The sequence below is a fragment of the Podarcis cretensis genome, assembly GCF_951804945.1.
Source record: "Podarcis cretensis genome assembly, chromosome: 13".
NCBI lineage: Eukaryota > Metazoa > Chordata > Lepidosauria > Squamata > Lacertidae > Podarcis > Podarcis cretensis.
Window position 1 is genome coordinate 55089198 of NC_137182.1, and position 17707 is coordinate 55106904.

Consider the following 17707-nt stretch of genomic DNA (forward strand, 5'->3'; position numbering starts at 1 on the left):
GAACATCCAGGCTGGCGGACAAGAAAGAGGTGTCATGATAACCAAACACAGCTTCACCATCGCTCGACATCAGGGGGGATAAATAGGATATTCTCTCCCCCTGCCCATTTTCTGCAGCTATTTAGAGCTGGAAGGGGCAATTCTGATCACTGAAGAAGAGATGGGGAGACTCCCTTATGAAGGAAGGTTGGGGGTTTTTGTTTCTATAATAATAATAATAATAATAATAATAATAATAATTTATTTATACCCCACCCATTTGACTGGGTCTCCCCAGCCACTCTAGGCAGCTTCCAACCAAATATAAAAAACAATACAGCATCAGACATTAAAAACTTCCCTAAACAGGTGTCTTTTAAGAGTAAAATACAGTGGTACCTCTGGTTACGTACTTAATTCGTTCCGGAGGTCCATTCTTAACCTGAAACTGTTCTCATCCTGAAGCAAAGTTCTTAACCCGAGATTACTATTTCTGGGTTAGTGGAGTCTGTAACCTGAAGCGTATGTAACCCGAGGTACCACTGTAGTTGTTTATTGCCTTGACATCTGCTGGGAGGGCGTTCCATGGGGCAGGCGCCACCACCGAGAAGGCCCTGTGCCTGGTTCCCTGCAACCTCACTTCTTGCAGTGAGGGAGCCGCCAGAAGGCCCTTGGAGCTGGACCTCAGTGTCTGGGCTGGACGATGGGGGTGGAGACGCTCCTTCAGGTCTACTGGGCCTTTGAAGCCGTTTAGGGCTTTAAAGGTCACTTTGAATTGTGCTTGGAAACATACTGGGAGCCATAGCAGGAATAGGAGAGTGAGGGGGAACAATGATAAAAGACAGTGAATGGAACGTTCTTCTTCCCCTTGTGGACGTCCAGTGGAGCTGGAAGATACAGGGCAGAGACAGCTCTAGGCAGCACTGCTGCACTCCCTGAGCCCCAAGCTGTGGTCCAAAGCTCCTGGAGGGCACCGGGTTGGGGAACCAAACAAGGAGACATTGCAATGACGCCTCCCTGGGGCTCTGCAACACCTAACCCACACAAAATCAGCAATGTTCCCATCTGCCTGAGGCTGAACCTTTTCGCAGCTGTAGCCTCAAGCGGAGGTCAATATGGGTGGCAAGGATCCAACCTGCTTGCTAGAGCCAACAAACCCCCGTTTTTGGCCCGTGGGTTGTGCTGTGTTGATCTTCCTGGAGGCTTGCTGGACGCAAACAATGAGGAGGACTCCATCCCAGAAGCCCTTCCTGTCACGGCCGCCTCACTGTTTATTGGGACCTCCCGGGAGGGGTGCCAGCTGCCATTGTTGTCTGTGAGGTTACGTAACCACCTCTGGGCTCAAGTCGAGGGAGGTGAGGCTACTTTGCATGGAGTTCTGACGTCACACCACCTTTGAGTAAAGAGGTCTCCCTGCACAGAGAGAGAGAGAATATCTCCAGAGCAGAATGGAGCTGAAACAGCAATAATAATAATAATAATAATAATAATAATAATAATAATGAGTTTCCATTGAAATGAGGCTGCATTTTAATGTTGTATTTTAATCTTGTTTTTAAGTTGTATTTCAATCAATTTGTTTTTATATCGGTTGTTAGCCGCCCTGAGCCCGGTCTTGGCGGGGGAGAGCGGGGTATAAATAAAAGTTTATTATTATTATTATTATTATTATTATTATTATTATTACTTATACCCCACTCATCTGGCTGGGTTTCCCCAGGCACTCTGGGCAGCTTCCAACCAAATATTAAAAACAATACAGCATCAAACATTAAAAACTTCCCTAAACAGATTCAGTTGTCTTTTAAAAGTAAAATAGTTGCTTATTGCCTTGACATCTGACGGGAGGGCTTTCTAAAGGGCAGGCGCCACCACCGAAAAGGCCCTCTGCCTGGTTCCCTGCAACCTCACTTATCGCAGGGAGGAAACCACCAGAAGGCCCTCGGCGCTGGACCTCAGTGTCTGGGCTGAACGATGGGGGTGGAGATGCTCCTTCAGGTATACAGGAATGAGGCTGTTTGGGACTTTCAAGGTCAGCACCAACACTTTGAATTGTGCTCGAAAATGTACTGGGAGCCAATGGAGGTCTTTCAGGACTGGTGTTATGTGGTCTTGGCGGCCGCTCCCAGTCCCCAGTCTAGCTGCTGAATTCTGGATTAGTTGTAGTTTCCGGGTCACCTTCAAAGGTAGCCCCATGTAGAGCGCATTGCAGTAGTCCAAGCGGGAGATAACTAGAGCATGTGTCACTCTAGCGAGACAGTCTGCGGGCAGGGAGGGTCTCATCCTGCGTACCAGATGGAGCTGCCCTGGACACAGAATTAACCTGCGCCTCCATGGACTGGCAAAGCCACTACAGAATCTTTTACAAAACAGTAACAAGTCAGAGGGAGGATGAAATGCTCCTGCTGGTCAGTCAGGCTCATGAGAGCAGAGATTTTGGAATACACCTTCCATATCAGCCCCATCGTGATGGATTTAGTGGATGGAAAGACACCTTACGGAGGAAAGATTGCACCATTTGGGACCTTTTAGTTTAGAGAGGAGGTGAGCAGGCGGCGACACGGTGGAAGTTTATAACATCGAGCTTGGCATGGAGAAATTGGACAGAGAAAAGTTTTCCTCCACTTCTCATCCCAGTAGAACTCGTGGAAGTCCAATGAAGTTAAATGTTGGGAGATTCAGCACAATTCAAAGTGTTGGGGCTGACCTTGAAAGCCCTAAACGGCCTCAAAGGCCCAGTAGACCTGAAGGAGCGTCTCCACCCCCATCGTTCTGCCCGGACACTGAGGTCCAGCTCCGAGGGCCTTCTGGCGGTTCCCTCATTGCGAGAAGTGAGGTTACAGGGAACCAGGAAGAGCGCCTTCTCGGTGGTGGCGCCCCTCCTGTGGAACGCCCTCCCATCAGATGTCAAAGAGAAAAATAACCACCTGACATTTAGAAGACATCTGAAGGCACCTGTTTAGGGAAGTTTTTAATGTGTGACATTTTAATATATTTTTCATCTTTGTTGGAAGCTGCCCAGAGTGGCTGGGGAAACCCAGCCAGATGGGCCAGGTACAAATAAATTATTATTATTATTATTATTATGGATGGGAAGTCCTTCTTCCCGCAGAGCATAGTTAAAGCTACAGACCTCCTTCCCAAAGAGGCAGCGATGGCCACTGATTCGGACCGGGCAAATTCATGGAGGAGAGGTCTATGAGCGTAGGGCTGCCGTATTTCAAACAGTGAAAATCTGGACAGAAAGGAGAAAGGGTTTGGTTTTTTTTAGTTTTGCCCAAAGCTCTTTTTGGGCAAAATCACACAAAAAATGCCGTTTTTGAGCTATTTTAAGGGGAAATCAGCAAAATCGGCACTGCTGCCATGGGCTGCCATACCCTCCGGATTTTCCCAGACATTTGGCTGATTTCCATCTAGATGCTTCTGCTGAAAACAGTATTCCGGATATGTCCAGGAAATTCTGGGCGTATGGCAACCCTATATCAGGAGCTACTAGCCACAATGGCTATACTCTGATACTTCTGAATGCTGGTTGCTGGGCTGGGAATCACAGGAGGGGAGAATGTTGCTCCTGTGTTCGAATCCTGCTGGCTGGTTCCGCACAGGTTGGCCACTGTGAGAACATGGTGCTGGACACCATGGTGCCGTTTTTGAATCTTGCTGATTTTTTGGGGTTCGTCTGTTCTTATAAGCATTTTACGCAAAACACTCAAGAGATCTTTCTGCTTCGATTGAGGCCTCTACGTTTTGTTAAATAATGCAATCTTACCTTGCCCAGTGCCCCTTGAAAAACTGAGAAAAGGCTCTCTTCTCTCCCTCCTGGTAAAACAAGGATTTATTCCCCAGATCCAAGCAAAAAAATACACTCCAAAATGCAACAAGACACACATACACAATGAAGCGTTCAGAAGCAACACCCTGCAGTTGTCACAGCATTAAGGAAGTCAACCTGCAACACCAGGATCCTTCTTGCGAACAAGTGAAAATGCAAGCCCCACTTAGGTAACAATTTGGTTTTCAGGCCTGGGGGGAAACCAGCTGTGTCCACTGCAGGTCCCACTTCTGCTGTAGGGTGGTTCCGATTCCCACAGAGAGAAGTCCACACTTGGCCAAGACCAGCAACATTAGTCCTGGAGAATAGTGTTCCAATTTAGCCAGAAAAGGGGGAGAAACGAGCCTCTAATTCAGCGCTGGCGTTTTGTCACACGAAATGGAGAATTGTGCGTTCAGTGCACAGAGAAACTGCAAACCTCGTGCCCAGTCCAGCCAGCAAAGACTAAACCAGTTTGGAAAGGCGGGGATCGCCCACTCGCCCAGTCACTCCTACACAACACAGGACCCCGGGATTCGAGCGAGTCGTTTCGTGGAACGCTCCTCCTCACCCAGGGACACCGAGGTTTCCACCAGCGGCTACTCCGGGGCGACGCGACAGACCCGGATGTGGATGGCGGAGTTGTTCCGGGTCCTGGCCAGCGGCTCGTCGCTGTCTCCTTCCGGCTCGGCCACGTCGGCCAGCTCCACGGTGGACGTGTTGGCAGCCAAGCACAGGGACCCGCTGCCAGTTGCCTCTAGTTGCAGGGCGATGTTGATGGCGCGGTTGATGGCCAGTCCCAATCCGTGGATGCAGATTTCAGGACAGCCGCTGCCAGGTGCCAGCAGCTTCTGGCAGCGGCTCAGCTGCGCTTTGAAATCCGTCTTCATGTTGATGTAGATGTCGCTGCGCCGGCGAGGGAGGCGGCGCGGCAAGCGCCGGCGCAGGGCGTACTCCGTCTGCGTGGGGGGCCCCGGCTCAGACATGCGGTCCTGGGGAAGAGGCAATGGGTCGGAGGTATAGTGGTTAGAATATAATATACAACTGAAAATATTATGAAAATGATTTACAGGTGGTACATGACCCCAGTCAAGCTTGCAAAAATTTACCACTTGCCTGATAATAAATGTTGGAAATGTAAAGAAAATGAAGGTACTTTCTTTCACCTTTGGTGGACATGCCCAAAGATTAAGGCGTTCTGGGAAATGATATATAATGAACTGAAAAAGGTATTTAAATATACCTTTCTGAAGAAACCAGAGGCCTTTCTCTTGGGTATTGTCGGCCAATTGGTGCCAAAGAAGGATAGAACATTTTTTATGTATGCCACAACAGCAGCAAGAATACGTATCGCAAAGTATTGGAAGACACAAGATCTACCCACCTTGGAAGAATGGCAGATGAAGGTGATAAGACTACATGGGACCGGCAGAAATGACTAGCAGAATCCGAGACCAGGGGAGAGAGACAGCGGAAGAAGATTGGAAGAAATTTAAGGACTATCTCAAGAAATATTGCAAAATTTATGAATGTTAGAATGACGTTGGTTTAGAAATTATGTGGTTTCCAGCCGTAATGGATAAGTAAAAAGAAAAGAAAGGCCAAAAATTAAATGAAAATTAAGGGAAAGGATTTGCTGAAATAATAAAATAGAAATGGGAATTCAGAGAGGGGAGGTACGAGGAAGTCGGGAAAGTAAGTTATAAGAAAAAAAGGGATTGAAACTATACTTGTTTTTTTATTTTTTTCTGTTTTTTATTATTCTTATGTTTTGTTTGTATATAACTTTTGAAAAACTTAATAAAAATCTTTTTTTTTTTTTTAAAAAAGGATATAATATACAACTGAGTGACTGGGTGAAATTATGGAAAGAAGGTTTAAAGTTTACTGCATGTAATGCATTAAAAGAAAATGTGATGAAAATGATGTATAGATGGTATATCACTCCTGTTAAGTTAGCGAAAATGTATAAAACTAGCAATCAATGTTGGAAATGTAAAGAAAAAGAGGGAACATTCTATCACATGTGGTGGGAATGTAAAAAGGTGAAATGTTTTTGGGAGATAATATATAATGAGATGAAAAAAGTGTTGAAATATACATTTACAAAGAAACCAGAAGCATTTCTATTGGGAATGGTGGGAAGTGATATAAATAGAAAAGAATGTAAGCTTTTTTTATTCGCAGTAACAGCAGCCAGAATACTATTAGCCCAGAAATGGAAGCAAGAAGAAATGCCAACGATTGAAGAATGGAGGATGAAGTTGATGGACTATGCAGAATTAGACAAAGTAACAGGAAGGATCCGAAACCGTCGGGACCAGAAATTTACCGAAGACTGGAGTAAATTTACGAACTATATGAAAAGTATTTGTGATGATCAGACGACGTTTGCAGGTTTGCAAGAAGTTCTGTGAGGAGTATTGTTAGAAATATTGTAAAAATGGAAAAGGGGAGATGCTAAGTTAAGAGAGGTAAAGACAATATAAAATTAAGTAATGCAGAAAAAGAGGTTAAGACGGAAGATCATCGGAGGTGCTGATGGAAGTCCAAAAAAAGTGCATTTGTAATAATTTGTGTGGTACGTTTTATAATTTGTATGTTAAAATTAATAAAAATGTATTAATTTTTTTTAAAAAGGAGGTATAGTGGTTAGCGTTGGACTAGGACGGTGGTCTCAAACTTTTTTCTCCAGGCCACTTTCAGAATAAAAATCACAGAGGTTTTTTTTCAACGGACAAGGAACACATGGGGAAATAAACAAGTCCCTGCAGTGCTTGATTTATCACACAGAACACAACTGCGTTATAATATTATTGTGGAACATCCGGAAAGTATAATATAATGCAGCTATATAAGAACAAAATACATGTGGAATGATAATCTTTTAAACCAGCAACTGTAGAAATATTTTTTTATTTGATTATATTACTAATGTAATTACCTGGACGTAGTTGGGGCTGGTTTTTTTTGGGGGGGGGGGTAGGGGAAAACTAGGACGCGGGTGGTGCTGTGAGTTAAACCACAGAGCCTGGGACTTGCCGTTCAGAAGGTCGGCGGTTCGAATCCCCGTGACGGGGTGAGCTCCCATTCCTTGGTCCCTGCTCCTGCCAACCTAGCAGTTCGAAAGCACGTCAAAGTGCAAGTAGATCAATAGGTACCGCTCTGGCAGGAAGGTAAACGGCGTTTCCGTGCGCTGCTCTTGTTCGCCAGAAGCGGCTTAGTCATGCTGGCCACATGACCCGGAAGCTGTACGCCGGCTCCCTTGGCCAAGAAAGTGAGATGAGCGCCGCAACCCCAGAGTCGGTCACGACTGGACCTAATGGTCAGGGGTCCCTTTACCTTTACCTAGGAGAAACCTGTATTTGATTGCTTGTGTTTGATTATATGTTGTTCTTATATTCAACTAATAAAGTATTTTTTTAAAAAAAGAACAAAATATAATTATACACTCGCTTCTTACGTATGTATGCATGCAAACCCGATGAGTTTGCCAGGTATTCTCATTTATATTAGGTCTAATTTGAGACCAGCAAATTCTCTTCTCCTCATCAACACTAAGAAGCCTTGCTCTTTGTCTCATTTTGAAAAGTTATCTACCTATTATGCAAATAATAATAATAATAATTTTATTATTTATTTATACCCTGTCCATCTGGCTGGGTTTCCCCAGCCGCTCTGGGAGGCTCACAGCACTTATAAAAAGCCGCACGCCAAACCTTTTGAGAACCACTGGACCTGGGAGGGACCAGGGTTCGAATCCAGCATTCGAAAGATCACTGGGTGTGACCTTTGCGGTCAGTCACTGCTTCCTCTCTGCCTACCCTGCCTCACAGGGATGTTGCATAGATTAATGGAGGAGGGGGAGACCCGCATACACACCACCCCAAACTCCCTGGAGAAAAAAAAGGGGGGAGAATATACGCACAATAAAGATCAGAAGGTCGGCGGTTCGAATCCCCGCAATGACGGGGTGAGCTCCCGTTGCTCGGTCCCTGCTCCTGCCAACCTAGCAGTTCGAAAGCACGTCAAAGTGCAAGTAGATAAATAGGTACCACTCTGGCGGGAAGGTAAACGGCGTTTCCATGCGCTGCTCTGGTTTTGCCAGAAGCGGTTTAGTCATGCTGGCCACATGACCCAGAAAAACTGCAGACAAACGCCGGCTCCCTTGGCCTGAAAGCGAGATGAGTGCCACAACCCCAGAGTCGGTCACGACTGGACCTAATGGTCAGGGGTCCCTTTACCTTACAAGACTGAACTTTCTTATTATTTTCCCCTGACATTATTTATTAGCACAATTAATAATAATAACAGTAATAAAAATTGTATTTATATCCCGCCCTCCCCAGCCGAAGCCGGGCTCAGAGTGGCTAACAACAGTAAAAATAACACAGTTTACATAAAATCACAATCAATTAATTGAAATACATTCTAAAATCAATTCAAAATCAAATTAATGGCAACCATTTACTCAGAAGTAAGCCTCTTTGTGTCTATGGGAACTTTCAGCATAAGGTTGTTAAATGGGGATAAAACTGGGGGGGGCAGGAGAACCAGGCATGCCGTCTTGAGTTCTTTGGAGGGAAAAGCTGGGTTATAAACCTAATAATAAATAAAAATAATAAGATATAAAAGGTTTGACCTTAGTCAGCAGCAGGGTGAAGGCGCCTGCCTAAAAAAAAATATCAGTGGCAGGGAGTTCCAAAGGACATCGGTTCCTTGCAAGCGCGTTAATGAGCAATGCATGTTGCAAATATGATGAGGTCCTCAATCCCTCCCCCCTTGCTGCACCCACAATTATTCCTTCTGCACCCAGAAACCTCCCGCGCCCCACATCTCTGCGCGCACCCCTCTTTTTGCACCCCACCCTGCGCCCCCTTCATTCCTTCCTCCCCTCCCTCCCCCTTTGCACCCCTTCCCCACCTTTCCAAGCAGGTCTCCCCAGCAGGCAGCTGCATGCGGGAATAGAGCAGGCACGCGCACGAGCACGAGCACGCGCACGCTCTCGCTTTCTCCGCACGCTTCCGGTTTCCGCTTGGAACGCTCGCGTGGAACGTTCATACAGCAATGGAACGTTCATACAGCAATGGAACGTCCCGGGGAGGCGGCGCGCGGGGAAAGCATTCGCGCTTAGACTTTCGCGTAGATAGAGACGCGGGGCGCGCGACTAGCGGAGGGTGAGATCCAACCCCAAACTAAGAAATTTTTTTTTTTGCCGTTTTGGAAAGATCCGTCGCTGCGGGCGGGGAACAAAAGGAGTTCATGCAAAAAGAAAAGAGGCTTTGCTTATTTTATGGCGCATTTTCCCCCTTAAATATATATGTATGTATATATATATATGCCGCATAGGTATCTTAAATATATGTATTTAATATATTTATATTAAATATATATATATATACATATGTGTGTGTGTGTGTGTGTACACACACACACACACACACACACACACACACATATATATATATATATATATATGCCGCCTAGGTATCTTAAATATATATATTTAATATATTTATATTAAATATATATATATACATATGTGTGTGTGTGTGTACACACACACACACACACACATATATATATATATATATATATATGCCGCCTAGGTATATATATATATATATATATACCTAGACGGCATCTTAAAAATCAGAGATATCACCTTGCCAACAAAGGTCCGTATAGTTAAAGCTACGGTTTTCCCAGTAGTGATGTCTGGAAGTGAGAGCTGGACCATCAAGAAGGCTGATCGCCCAAGAATGGATGCTTTTGAATTCTGGTGCTGGAGGAGACTCTTGAGAGTCCCATGGACTGCAAGAAGATCAGACCTCTCCATTCTGAAGGAAATCAGCCCTGAGTGCTCACTGGAAGGACAGATCCTGAAGCTGAGGCTCCAAGACTTTGGCCACCTCATGAGAAGAGAAGACTCCCTGGAAAAGATCCTGATGTTGGGAAAGATGGAGGGCACAAGGAGAAGGGGACGACGGAGGACGAGATGGTGGGACAGTGTTCTCGAAGGGACCAGCATGAGTTTGACCAAACTGCGGGATGCAGTGGAAGACAGGAGGGCCTGGCGTGCTCTGGTCCAGGGGGTCACAAAGAGGCGGACATGACTAAACGACTATAAACAACAACAACATATATATCAGGAGTGCCTGGCATGCTCTGGTCCATGGGGTCACGAAGAGTCAGACACGACTAAACGACTAAACAACAAAAATATATATATAAATATTTATAAATTATAAATATATATATAAACGACTAAACAACAACAAATATATTTATATATAAATATTTATATATAAATATATATAAATGATAAATATATATAAATTTTATATATAAATATATAAATATGTTGTTGAGTCATTTAGTCGTGTCCGACTCCTCGTGACCCCCTGGACCAGAGCACGTCAGGCCCTCCTCTCTTCCACTGCCTCCCGCAGTTTGGTCAAACTCATGCTGGTCGCTTCGAGAACACTATCCCACCATCTCGTCCTCCATTGTCCCCTTCTCCTTGTGCCCTCCATCTTTCGCAACATCAGGGTCTTTTCCAGGGAGTCTTCTCATGCGGTGGCCAAAGTATTGGAGCCTCGGCTTCAGGATCTTTTCCGTTACCATATCCATATATATATATATATATATATATATATATATATATACACACATACATATATATATATAAAAGTTCATAACTGCATATATAAACCACATGTCTGAAACCCCACAGAAAAAGTCCTGAAACCATTTTGTCCCTCCCAAGTTGACCTCAAATATTTCTCTGCAAGGTCAAAGAAAAATGGAAAATACTCCCCATTGTCTTTTCGTTCACAAATCCTGTCTGAAGGGTATGTTTGTGTATGAATAGGGTGACCTGGCTCAGGAACTAAGTATTTATCATTGCAAAAGACTGGCCAGGCTCCCCAGGGTATCCAGTCAAGTGAGCATTAACAGGTAACCCGCCAGACAGGAGATAACAACAGGAGATAAACAACGCACTCAGATTTCTGCTGTAGACCACCCCTTTCTGTGATGTAGGTATGATGTATCTGGGGCGTGGTCTTGGACTCCAGGGCAGGCAATTTTAAATGTCTATATTAGGGTGGGCACACCTTGGTTCGGGGTCCTCCTCCTTTCCTGTGTGTAAGGAGAGCAGCCTGCTGCAACAGTTCAATAAAGTTAGACTTACTAGCTGCTTTGCTTCTCAATCTTCTCTGCTTGGCCTCTGTTCTTTTCTCCGACCGATGGAGAACCTGCAAAGGACTCTATAAGGGCTCTTGCGTCCCCCATAAGGGAAGAAGGGCAGACTTTTGTTTATTACAGGTGCCCAAAGGGATTATCGACGCTGGGTGGAAAAGTCATCTCTCCATATACAGGGCCAGGCGGGTGTGTGCTGTGAGATTTTTCCATGGAAAATTCGGGTGTCTCCCCCACCCAGCTCAATACACTCTGTTCCTCAACTCACAGTGGAAGGAATGCCCTATCTTCAGTCTGTTCACGCCCCAGTTTTGGGGACTTTCCACCAGGAGACAACAAGCAACTCACGAGTCTGGTTGGGAACCACTGCTCTAACCACTACACCGCACTGTCCCGCGGCTTTTTCTCTCTCTTTCACAGAAGGAGAGCCTTATAGCTGGATCAGGGACCAAGGGCCCACCCACCTCAGCATCCTGTCCTTACAGGTGCCAGCCATATGCCCCAATGGGAAACCAGCAAGCGGAATTCGAACCCGAGCCCGTTCCCTTCCTGTGGTTCCCCACAACTGAGATTCAGAAGCATTGCAGCCTCCCAACTGTGGAGGGCAGAGCACAGCCGCCATGCCTTAATCCTCCATAAATTGCCTTCTCCTCCCTGGCGCAAGAAGGGTGTGTAGGATCCGGACCCTCCGGCAACCATCGATAGCCCTCTTCTCCACCATGGATTTGCCCAGTCCTCTTTTAAAGCCATCTGAGTTGGTGGCTGTCAGTTCCTGTGGCAGGGAGTTCCGCAGTTTATGTGCTGCATGAAGAAGGATGTGGTGGGATTGCAGATAAATTTTAAAAAATTGGGAAATGATATATAATGAGTTGAAGAAAATGTTCAAGTTAACATTTGTAAAAAAAGCCTGAAGCATCTTCGTTAGGGATTGTAGGGAAAGAGCTGCCAAGGAAAACGAAGAACCTATTTATATATGCGACAACAGTCTTAATAGCACAAGGATGGAAGAATAAAGAAACCCCAACTAAAGAACAACGGCAAGAGAAATTGATGGACTACGTGGAACCGACAAAATTGACGCACAAACTACGCGATAAAGGACAACTGTGACTTCAAAGAAGAACGGGAACCTTTTACAAAGTACGTAAAGAAACAACAAAAAGAATTGGGACTCCTTGGCAGGTTTTGAATAAACACACACAAATTTATTTGTTAATATAACAGATGGATAACTTAGAGACTTTTACATTTTTATAACAGGCAGAGAACAATATGTGTTAATAAATCCGAAAGAGGAACTGAGGGAAGTCGTGGGGGGGTATGTGGGGGTGGGAGGGGGAAAATACAATTGTTGGAATAATTTGTTATGTGAAAATAGCCAATAATTTTTAAAAAAAGGACTGCCGTTTTATCTGTCCTGAGTTTGCGGGATTTCCGCAAATTACGGGGGGAGCCTCTCGATTTTGTCTGTCCACTCCAGAAATATTTTTTTATAAACGTCTTACCATTTCTCTAAGCTAAAAAACAGTCCCAAACCTTGCTGCTTTCCTTCGTCGCTCCATCCCTTTGATCCATGGTGGCTGCCCCCCCCCCCCCCGTTTCCACCTGTCCGTCTCTGGTCACCTGTCCTCCCCGCCCAGGAGCAGATCCGACCAGCCGTACAGGTGGGTCATTGTCCGACCCGCCCCACGCACTGCTGACCCAGCTCCTCTTCCCCCTGGCTGGTGCTTTATAACCAGGGGGGCAGGGAGAGAGCCCCGCTTGCACCATGGGGCTCTGGAACTGCAGGAAGAGGGGCCCTAAGGACAAGGACCCCGAATTTGGACCCCAGGGGCAGAACCCCACAGGGGAAGCTGAGAAGGAGCCCTTGGAGGAGTCGTTGGAGAAGGTCTGGAAAGAACGGGAGCCTGCAAAGCGATGTTCCCAGAGGATTCGGGGGGCTTTGAAACGTAAGAGGAGCCATGGGCAAGGCTTGTGGGGTTGGGGGGGCGCAGAAATGACCAGCCGGGGGGGGGGACTTTGGGGGTGGAAGGGAAGCTGAGCCATGCCTTGGGAGTTTCAACCTCTCCAGACTTGGGTTTTGGCTGATGGCCGAAGAATGGATGCTTTTGAATTCTGGTGCTGGAGGAGACTCTTGAGAGTCCCATGGACTGCAAGAAGATCCAACCTCTCCATTCTGAAGGAAATCAGCCCTGAGTGCTCACTGGAAGGACGGATCCTGAAGCTGAGGCTCCAAGACTTTGGCCTTCTCATGAGAAGAGAAGACTCCCTGGAAAAGACCCTGATGTTGGGAAAGATGGAGGGCATAAGGAGAAGGGGACGACGGAGGACGAGATGGTGGGACAGTGTTCTCGAAGCTACCAGCATGAGTCTGACCAAACTGCGGGAGGCAGTGGAAGACAGGAGGGCCGGGCGTGCTCTGGTCCAGGGGGTCACGAAGAGTCGGACACGACTAAACGACTAAACAACAACAAATGATGGCTACCTGCCAGGGATTCTTCACCTGTGATTCCTGCATCACAGGGGGTCAGAATAAATGGTCTTTTGGGGTGCCTTCCACCTCTGCAATTCTACAATTCCCATCTGCAACTCCCAGCTTTGCCAGCTGAGGTTGTGCAAAAGCATCTGGGGAGTGCCAGGTGGGGGGGGGGGGAAGGTTGGTGCGGTGAGTTAAATCCTCGGCAAGGCTTTGTCCAACGTGGAAGGGAAAGGGGGGGTCCACATTGGGGGTGTTGGGCTTGAGGAGGAACCCCAGGAACTCTTGTTGGTTGGAGGATGCATGGTGGGTAACAGATTGAGGTTGACAAGACAGAAGTACTGTTTTGGGGGGGACAGGCGGTGGATGGGTGTGGGGGACTCCCTGGTCCTGAATGGGGCAACTGTGCCCCTGAAGGACCAGGTGCGCAGCCTGGGAGTCATTGTGGACTCACAGCTGTCCATGGAGGCACAGGTCAGTTCTGTGTCCAGGGCAGCTGTTTACCAGCTCCATCTGGTGCGTAGGATGAGACCCTTCCTGCCCGAAGACTGTCTCGCCAGAGTGGTGCATGCTCTAGTTATCTCCCGCTCGGACTACTGCAATGCGCTCTACGTGGGGCTACCTTTGAAGGTGACCCAGAAACTGCAATTAATCCAGAATGCGGCAGCTAGACTGGGGACTGGGACCACATAACACCGGTCCTGAGAGATCTGCATTGGCTCCCAGTACATTTCCGAGCACAATTCAAAGTGTTGGTGCTGACCTTTAAAGCCCTAAACGGCCTCGGTCCAGTATATCTGAAGGAGCGTCTCCTCCCCCATCGTCCAGCCTGGACACAGATCCAGCGCCGAGGGCCTTCTGGCGGTTCCCTCATTGTGAGAAGTGAGGTTACAGGGAACCAGACAGAGGGCCTTCTCGGTGGTGGCGCCCGCCCTGTGGAACGCCTTCACAGCAGATGTCAAGGAAATAAGCAGCTATCCTATCTTTAAAATACATCTGAAGGCAGCCCTGTTCAGGGAAGTTTTTAATATTTAACGCTGTGTTGTTTCTGACACTTGATTGGGAGCCGCCCAGAGTGGCTGGGGAAACTCAGCCGGATGGACGGGGTATAAATAATAAATTGTTGTTGTTGTTGTCTCCTTCCAGCTCTCGGGCTCTGCATCCGCTCTCAGATCCTCAAGTTCGGCGAAGACTGGCTCTTCCTCTTCCTCCTCGGTATCTGCATGGCGATGGTCAGCTTTGGCCTGGACGTCACCGTCTCGAAATTCCAGCAAGGTGAGCTTCTCCGCCTTCTGCCCTCCCCGCTGCTGCATCCCTCCTGCCGTCCGATCCTCCGCTGGATTGAAAAACCCTGCTAGGTCCTTGTCTCTTACGTTTTCCAGTTAATTTCGCCCTCTCAGTGTATTCTGTCAATTTTTCTTGCCATTCTTCTTTCATTGGTATCTTCTTGTCTTTCCATTTTGGGCTGGTAATATCCTATCCGGGACGTGGGTGGCACTGTGGGTTAAACCACAGAGCCTCTTGGGTTTGCCCATCAGAAGGTCGGCGGTTCGAATCCCTGCGACGGGGTGAGCTCCCGTTGCTCGGTCCCTGCTCCTGCCAACCTAGCAGTTTGAAAGCACCTCAAAGTGCAAGTAGATAAATAGGTACCGCTCCGGCGGGAAGGTAAACGGCGTTTCCGTGTGCTGTTCTGGTTCGCCAGAAGCGGCTGTGCTGGCCACATGACCTGGAAGCTGTACGCCGGCTCCCTCGGCCAGTAAAGCGAGATGAGCGCCGCAACCCCAGAGTCGTCCGCGACTGGACTTAACAGTCAGGGGTCCCTTTACCTTTTTAAGAGGTATCTAAAGCCATTTGCAAGGGACACAGGTGGTGCTGTGGGTTAAACCACAGAGCCTAGGACTTGCCGATCAGAAGGTCGGCGGTTCAAATCCCCGCAACGGGGTGAGCTCCTGTTGCTCGGTCCCTGCTCCTGCCAACCTAGCAGTTCGAAAGCATGTCAGAGTGCAAGTAGATAAATAGGTACCACTCCGGCGGGAAGGTAAACAGCATTTCCGTGCGCTGCTCTGGTTCGCCAGAAGCGGCTTAGTCATGCTGGCAACATGACCCGGAAGCTGTATGTCGGCTCCCTCGGCCAGGAAAGCGAGATGAGCGCCGCAACCCCAGAGTCGTCCGTGACTGGACCTAATGGTCAGGGGTCCCTTTACCTTTACCTTTAATATCATAGCCGCTGTTGTAGTGCATATAAATACAGTCATACCTCGGGTTACAGACACTTCAGTTTGTGTTTTTTTTGGGTTACGGACCTGCCGAAACCCAGAAGTACCAGAACGGTTTACTTCTGGGAATTATAAGGGTAAAACTGCCTAAACAGTACAGAAATCTATTCATATCTGTGACTACAGCGGCAAGAATGTTACTTGCCCCAAAATGGAAAGAAGCAGAAGTCCCAGCAAAGGAAGAATGGACACAAAAATTTATGGAATATGCAGAAATGGCGAAACTTACTGGAAGAGTAAGAAATCAAGACAACAGACTTTTTATAAAAGAGTGGAAATGGTTTATAGAATATTTACAGATAAATTGCAAAGAGATAAAAACATTGGCGGGATTATTGTAACAACCTGCAGTTTCATAAGAGTATAGATTTAAAGCAGATGAATAAATGAGCAAAATTAAATAAATTTGTATATGCACAAAATATCAAAAAACAAATTTAAGGAAGCACGGAAGGAGGGAGAAGGAAGTCAAACTTTGAAATGTTAAATTGACTGTGAAACTAATGAAATGTATAAATAAAAACTTTTAAGTAAATAAAAAGACAATAGGGGGCCAGACCCAAGGGTTCTGATTTGGTATAAGGCAGATTCCTGTGTTCCTAAGTAGGGCTGCTGGGAATTGTAGTTCAAAGCAGCTGCTGGGCGCCTAAATGAGATGTTGAACCACTGACGTTTGGCTCCTGCCTCCACGCAGCTCACCTGTGGGTTTACGACGGGCTGGCGGATTCTGGTTACCTGCAATTCTTCTCCTGGACTTCCTACCACGTGGTTCTGATGATGGTCTCTGCTGCTGCCGCAAAGTACATCTCTCCCCAAGCAGCCGGTAAGTAGGGCTTGCCTTGGTTGGTGAAGGTGTGATAGGAATTTTATGGTCTTAGATATATAGTAATGCTCATAACCGCACGTACATAGATCAGCACAGGAAGACCGACCTGAAGCCATTTTGATTCCAAAACTGAGCAAATGTTTTCTCTGCAAGGTGAAAGTGGAAAAGCCTCCCCATTGTCTTTTCCTTCACAAATCCTGTCTGTGTTTGAATGTCTGTGTTTGAATAGGGTGTGAGGCTGTGACCTGGCCCAGGAACTAAGTATTTATCATTACAAAAGACTGGCCAGGCTCCCCAGGGAATCCAATCAAGTGAGCATTAACAGGTTACCTGCCAGACCAGTGATAAACAAGGACAGAAGAAAAACAATATTCAAATTTCTGTTTTAGACCGCCTTTTCTGTGATGTAGGTATGATGTTTCTGGGGGTGGTCTTGATCTACAGGGTGGCAATTTCAAAAGTCTTTATAAGGCCTTGCACGCCATTGTTCTGGGTCCTTCCTGTCTCTTGCATGTGAAGGGAGCACCCTGTTGCAACAGATCAATAAAGATCAGGCTTACTAGCTGCTTTGCTTCTCAATATTCTCTGCTTGGCCTCTGTTCTTTTCTCCTACCAATAGGGAACCTACGTAAGGACTCTATATGGGCTCTTGGATAAGGGATTAGGGAAAAGGGCAATTTTTGTTTACAACAGAGGGAGCTAAAGAGACAGATTTGTGGCACAGTTACTTATCATGGAATTGTAGTGTTGGTGTTGACCTATAAAGCCTTAAACAGCCTTGGCCCAGTATACCTAGTTAACGGAGAAATCTGAGGGCTCCCTTGGGCAAAAAACAAGGACCCCAGCCAGGAATACCAGAGCAAAACAGCAGCCAGTAGGCTTGGTCTTGATTGAAGACTGTTGCGACAGGACTCCCACCTGCCACCAGGTGGAACAAGATGGAAGCTCCGAACAAAAGAGAACCCAAACTTTTATTAGCTGCTAATCTGTTGCGTTCGCAAAGTAAAGGAAGGATTGAACTCTGATTAATAAGAATACACACAGAGGCTTCAACCAGCAAGAATCTGGGAAGGGTGCGTATAATCGTGTCTCTGTGCCTGTCCGTGTGCAGCCCCTGGCCCAGGTAGTTTTATTCA

At 46.7% G+C, this 17707-nt stretch overlaps 2 protein-coding genes across 3 annotated transcripts in view; one reads left to right on the forward strand and one right to left on the reverse strand.

Moving 5' to 3' along the window:
- Positions 1-3787: 3787 nt before the first annotated feature.
- Positions 3788-8800, reverse strand: POP7 (POP7 homolog, ribonuclease P/MRP subunit). Its single transcript, XM_079952233.1, has 2 exons — positions 8714-8800; positions 3788-4782 (listed from the first exon to the last, which is right to left on the reverse strand). Exon 2 carries the CDS (start codon positions 4774-4776, stop codon positions 4390-4392), a length of 387 nt encoding a protein of 128 aa, XP_079808359.1. The 5' UTR covers positions 4777-4782; positions 8714-8800; the 3' UTR covers positions 3788-4389.
- A 3794-nt stretch (positions 8801-12594) lies between these two features.
- LOC307202127 (chloride channel protein ClC-Kb-like) overlaps positions 12595-17707 on the forward strand; it is a 44801-nt gene continuing 39688 nt past the window's right edge. For both annotated transcript variants that reach the window (XM_079951821.1, XM_079951822.1), the window contains exons 1-3: positions 12595-12942; positions 14616-14744; positions 16440-16568. In XM_079951821.1, the coding sequence (XP_079807947.1) occupies positions 12762-12942; positions 14616-14744; positions 16440-16568 (439 nt within the window). In that variant the 5' untranslated portion in view covers positions 12595-12761. The remainder of the gene's footprint in view (positions 12943-14615; positions 14745-16439; positions 16569-17707) is intronic.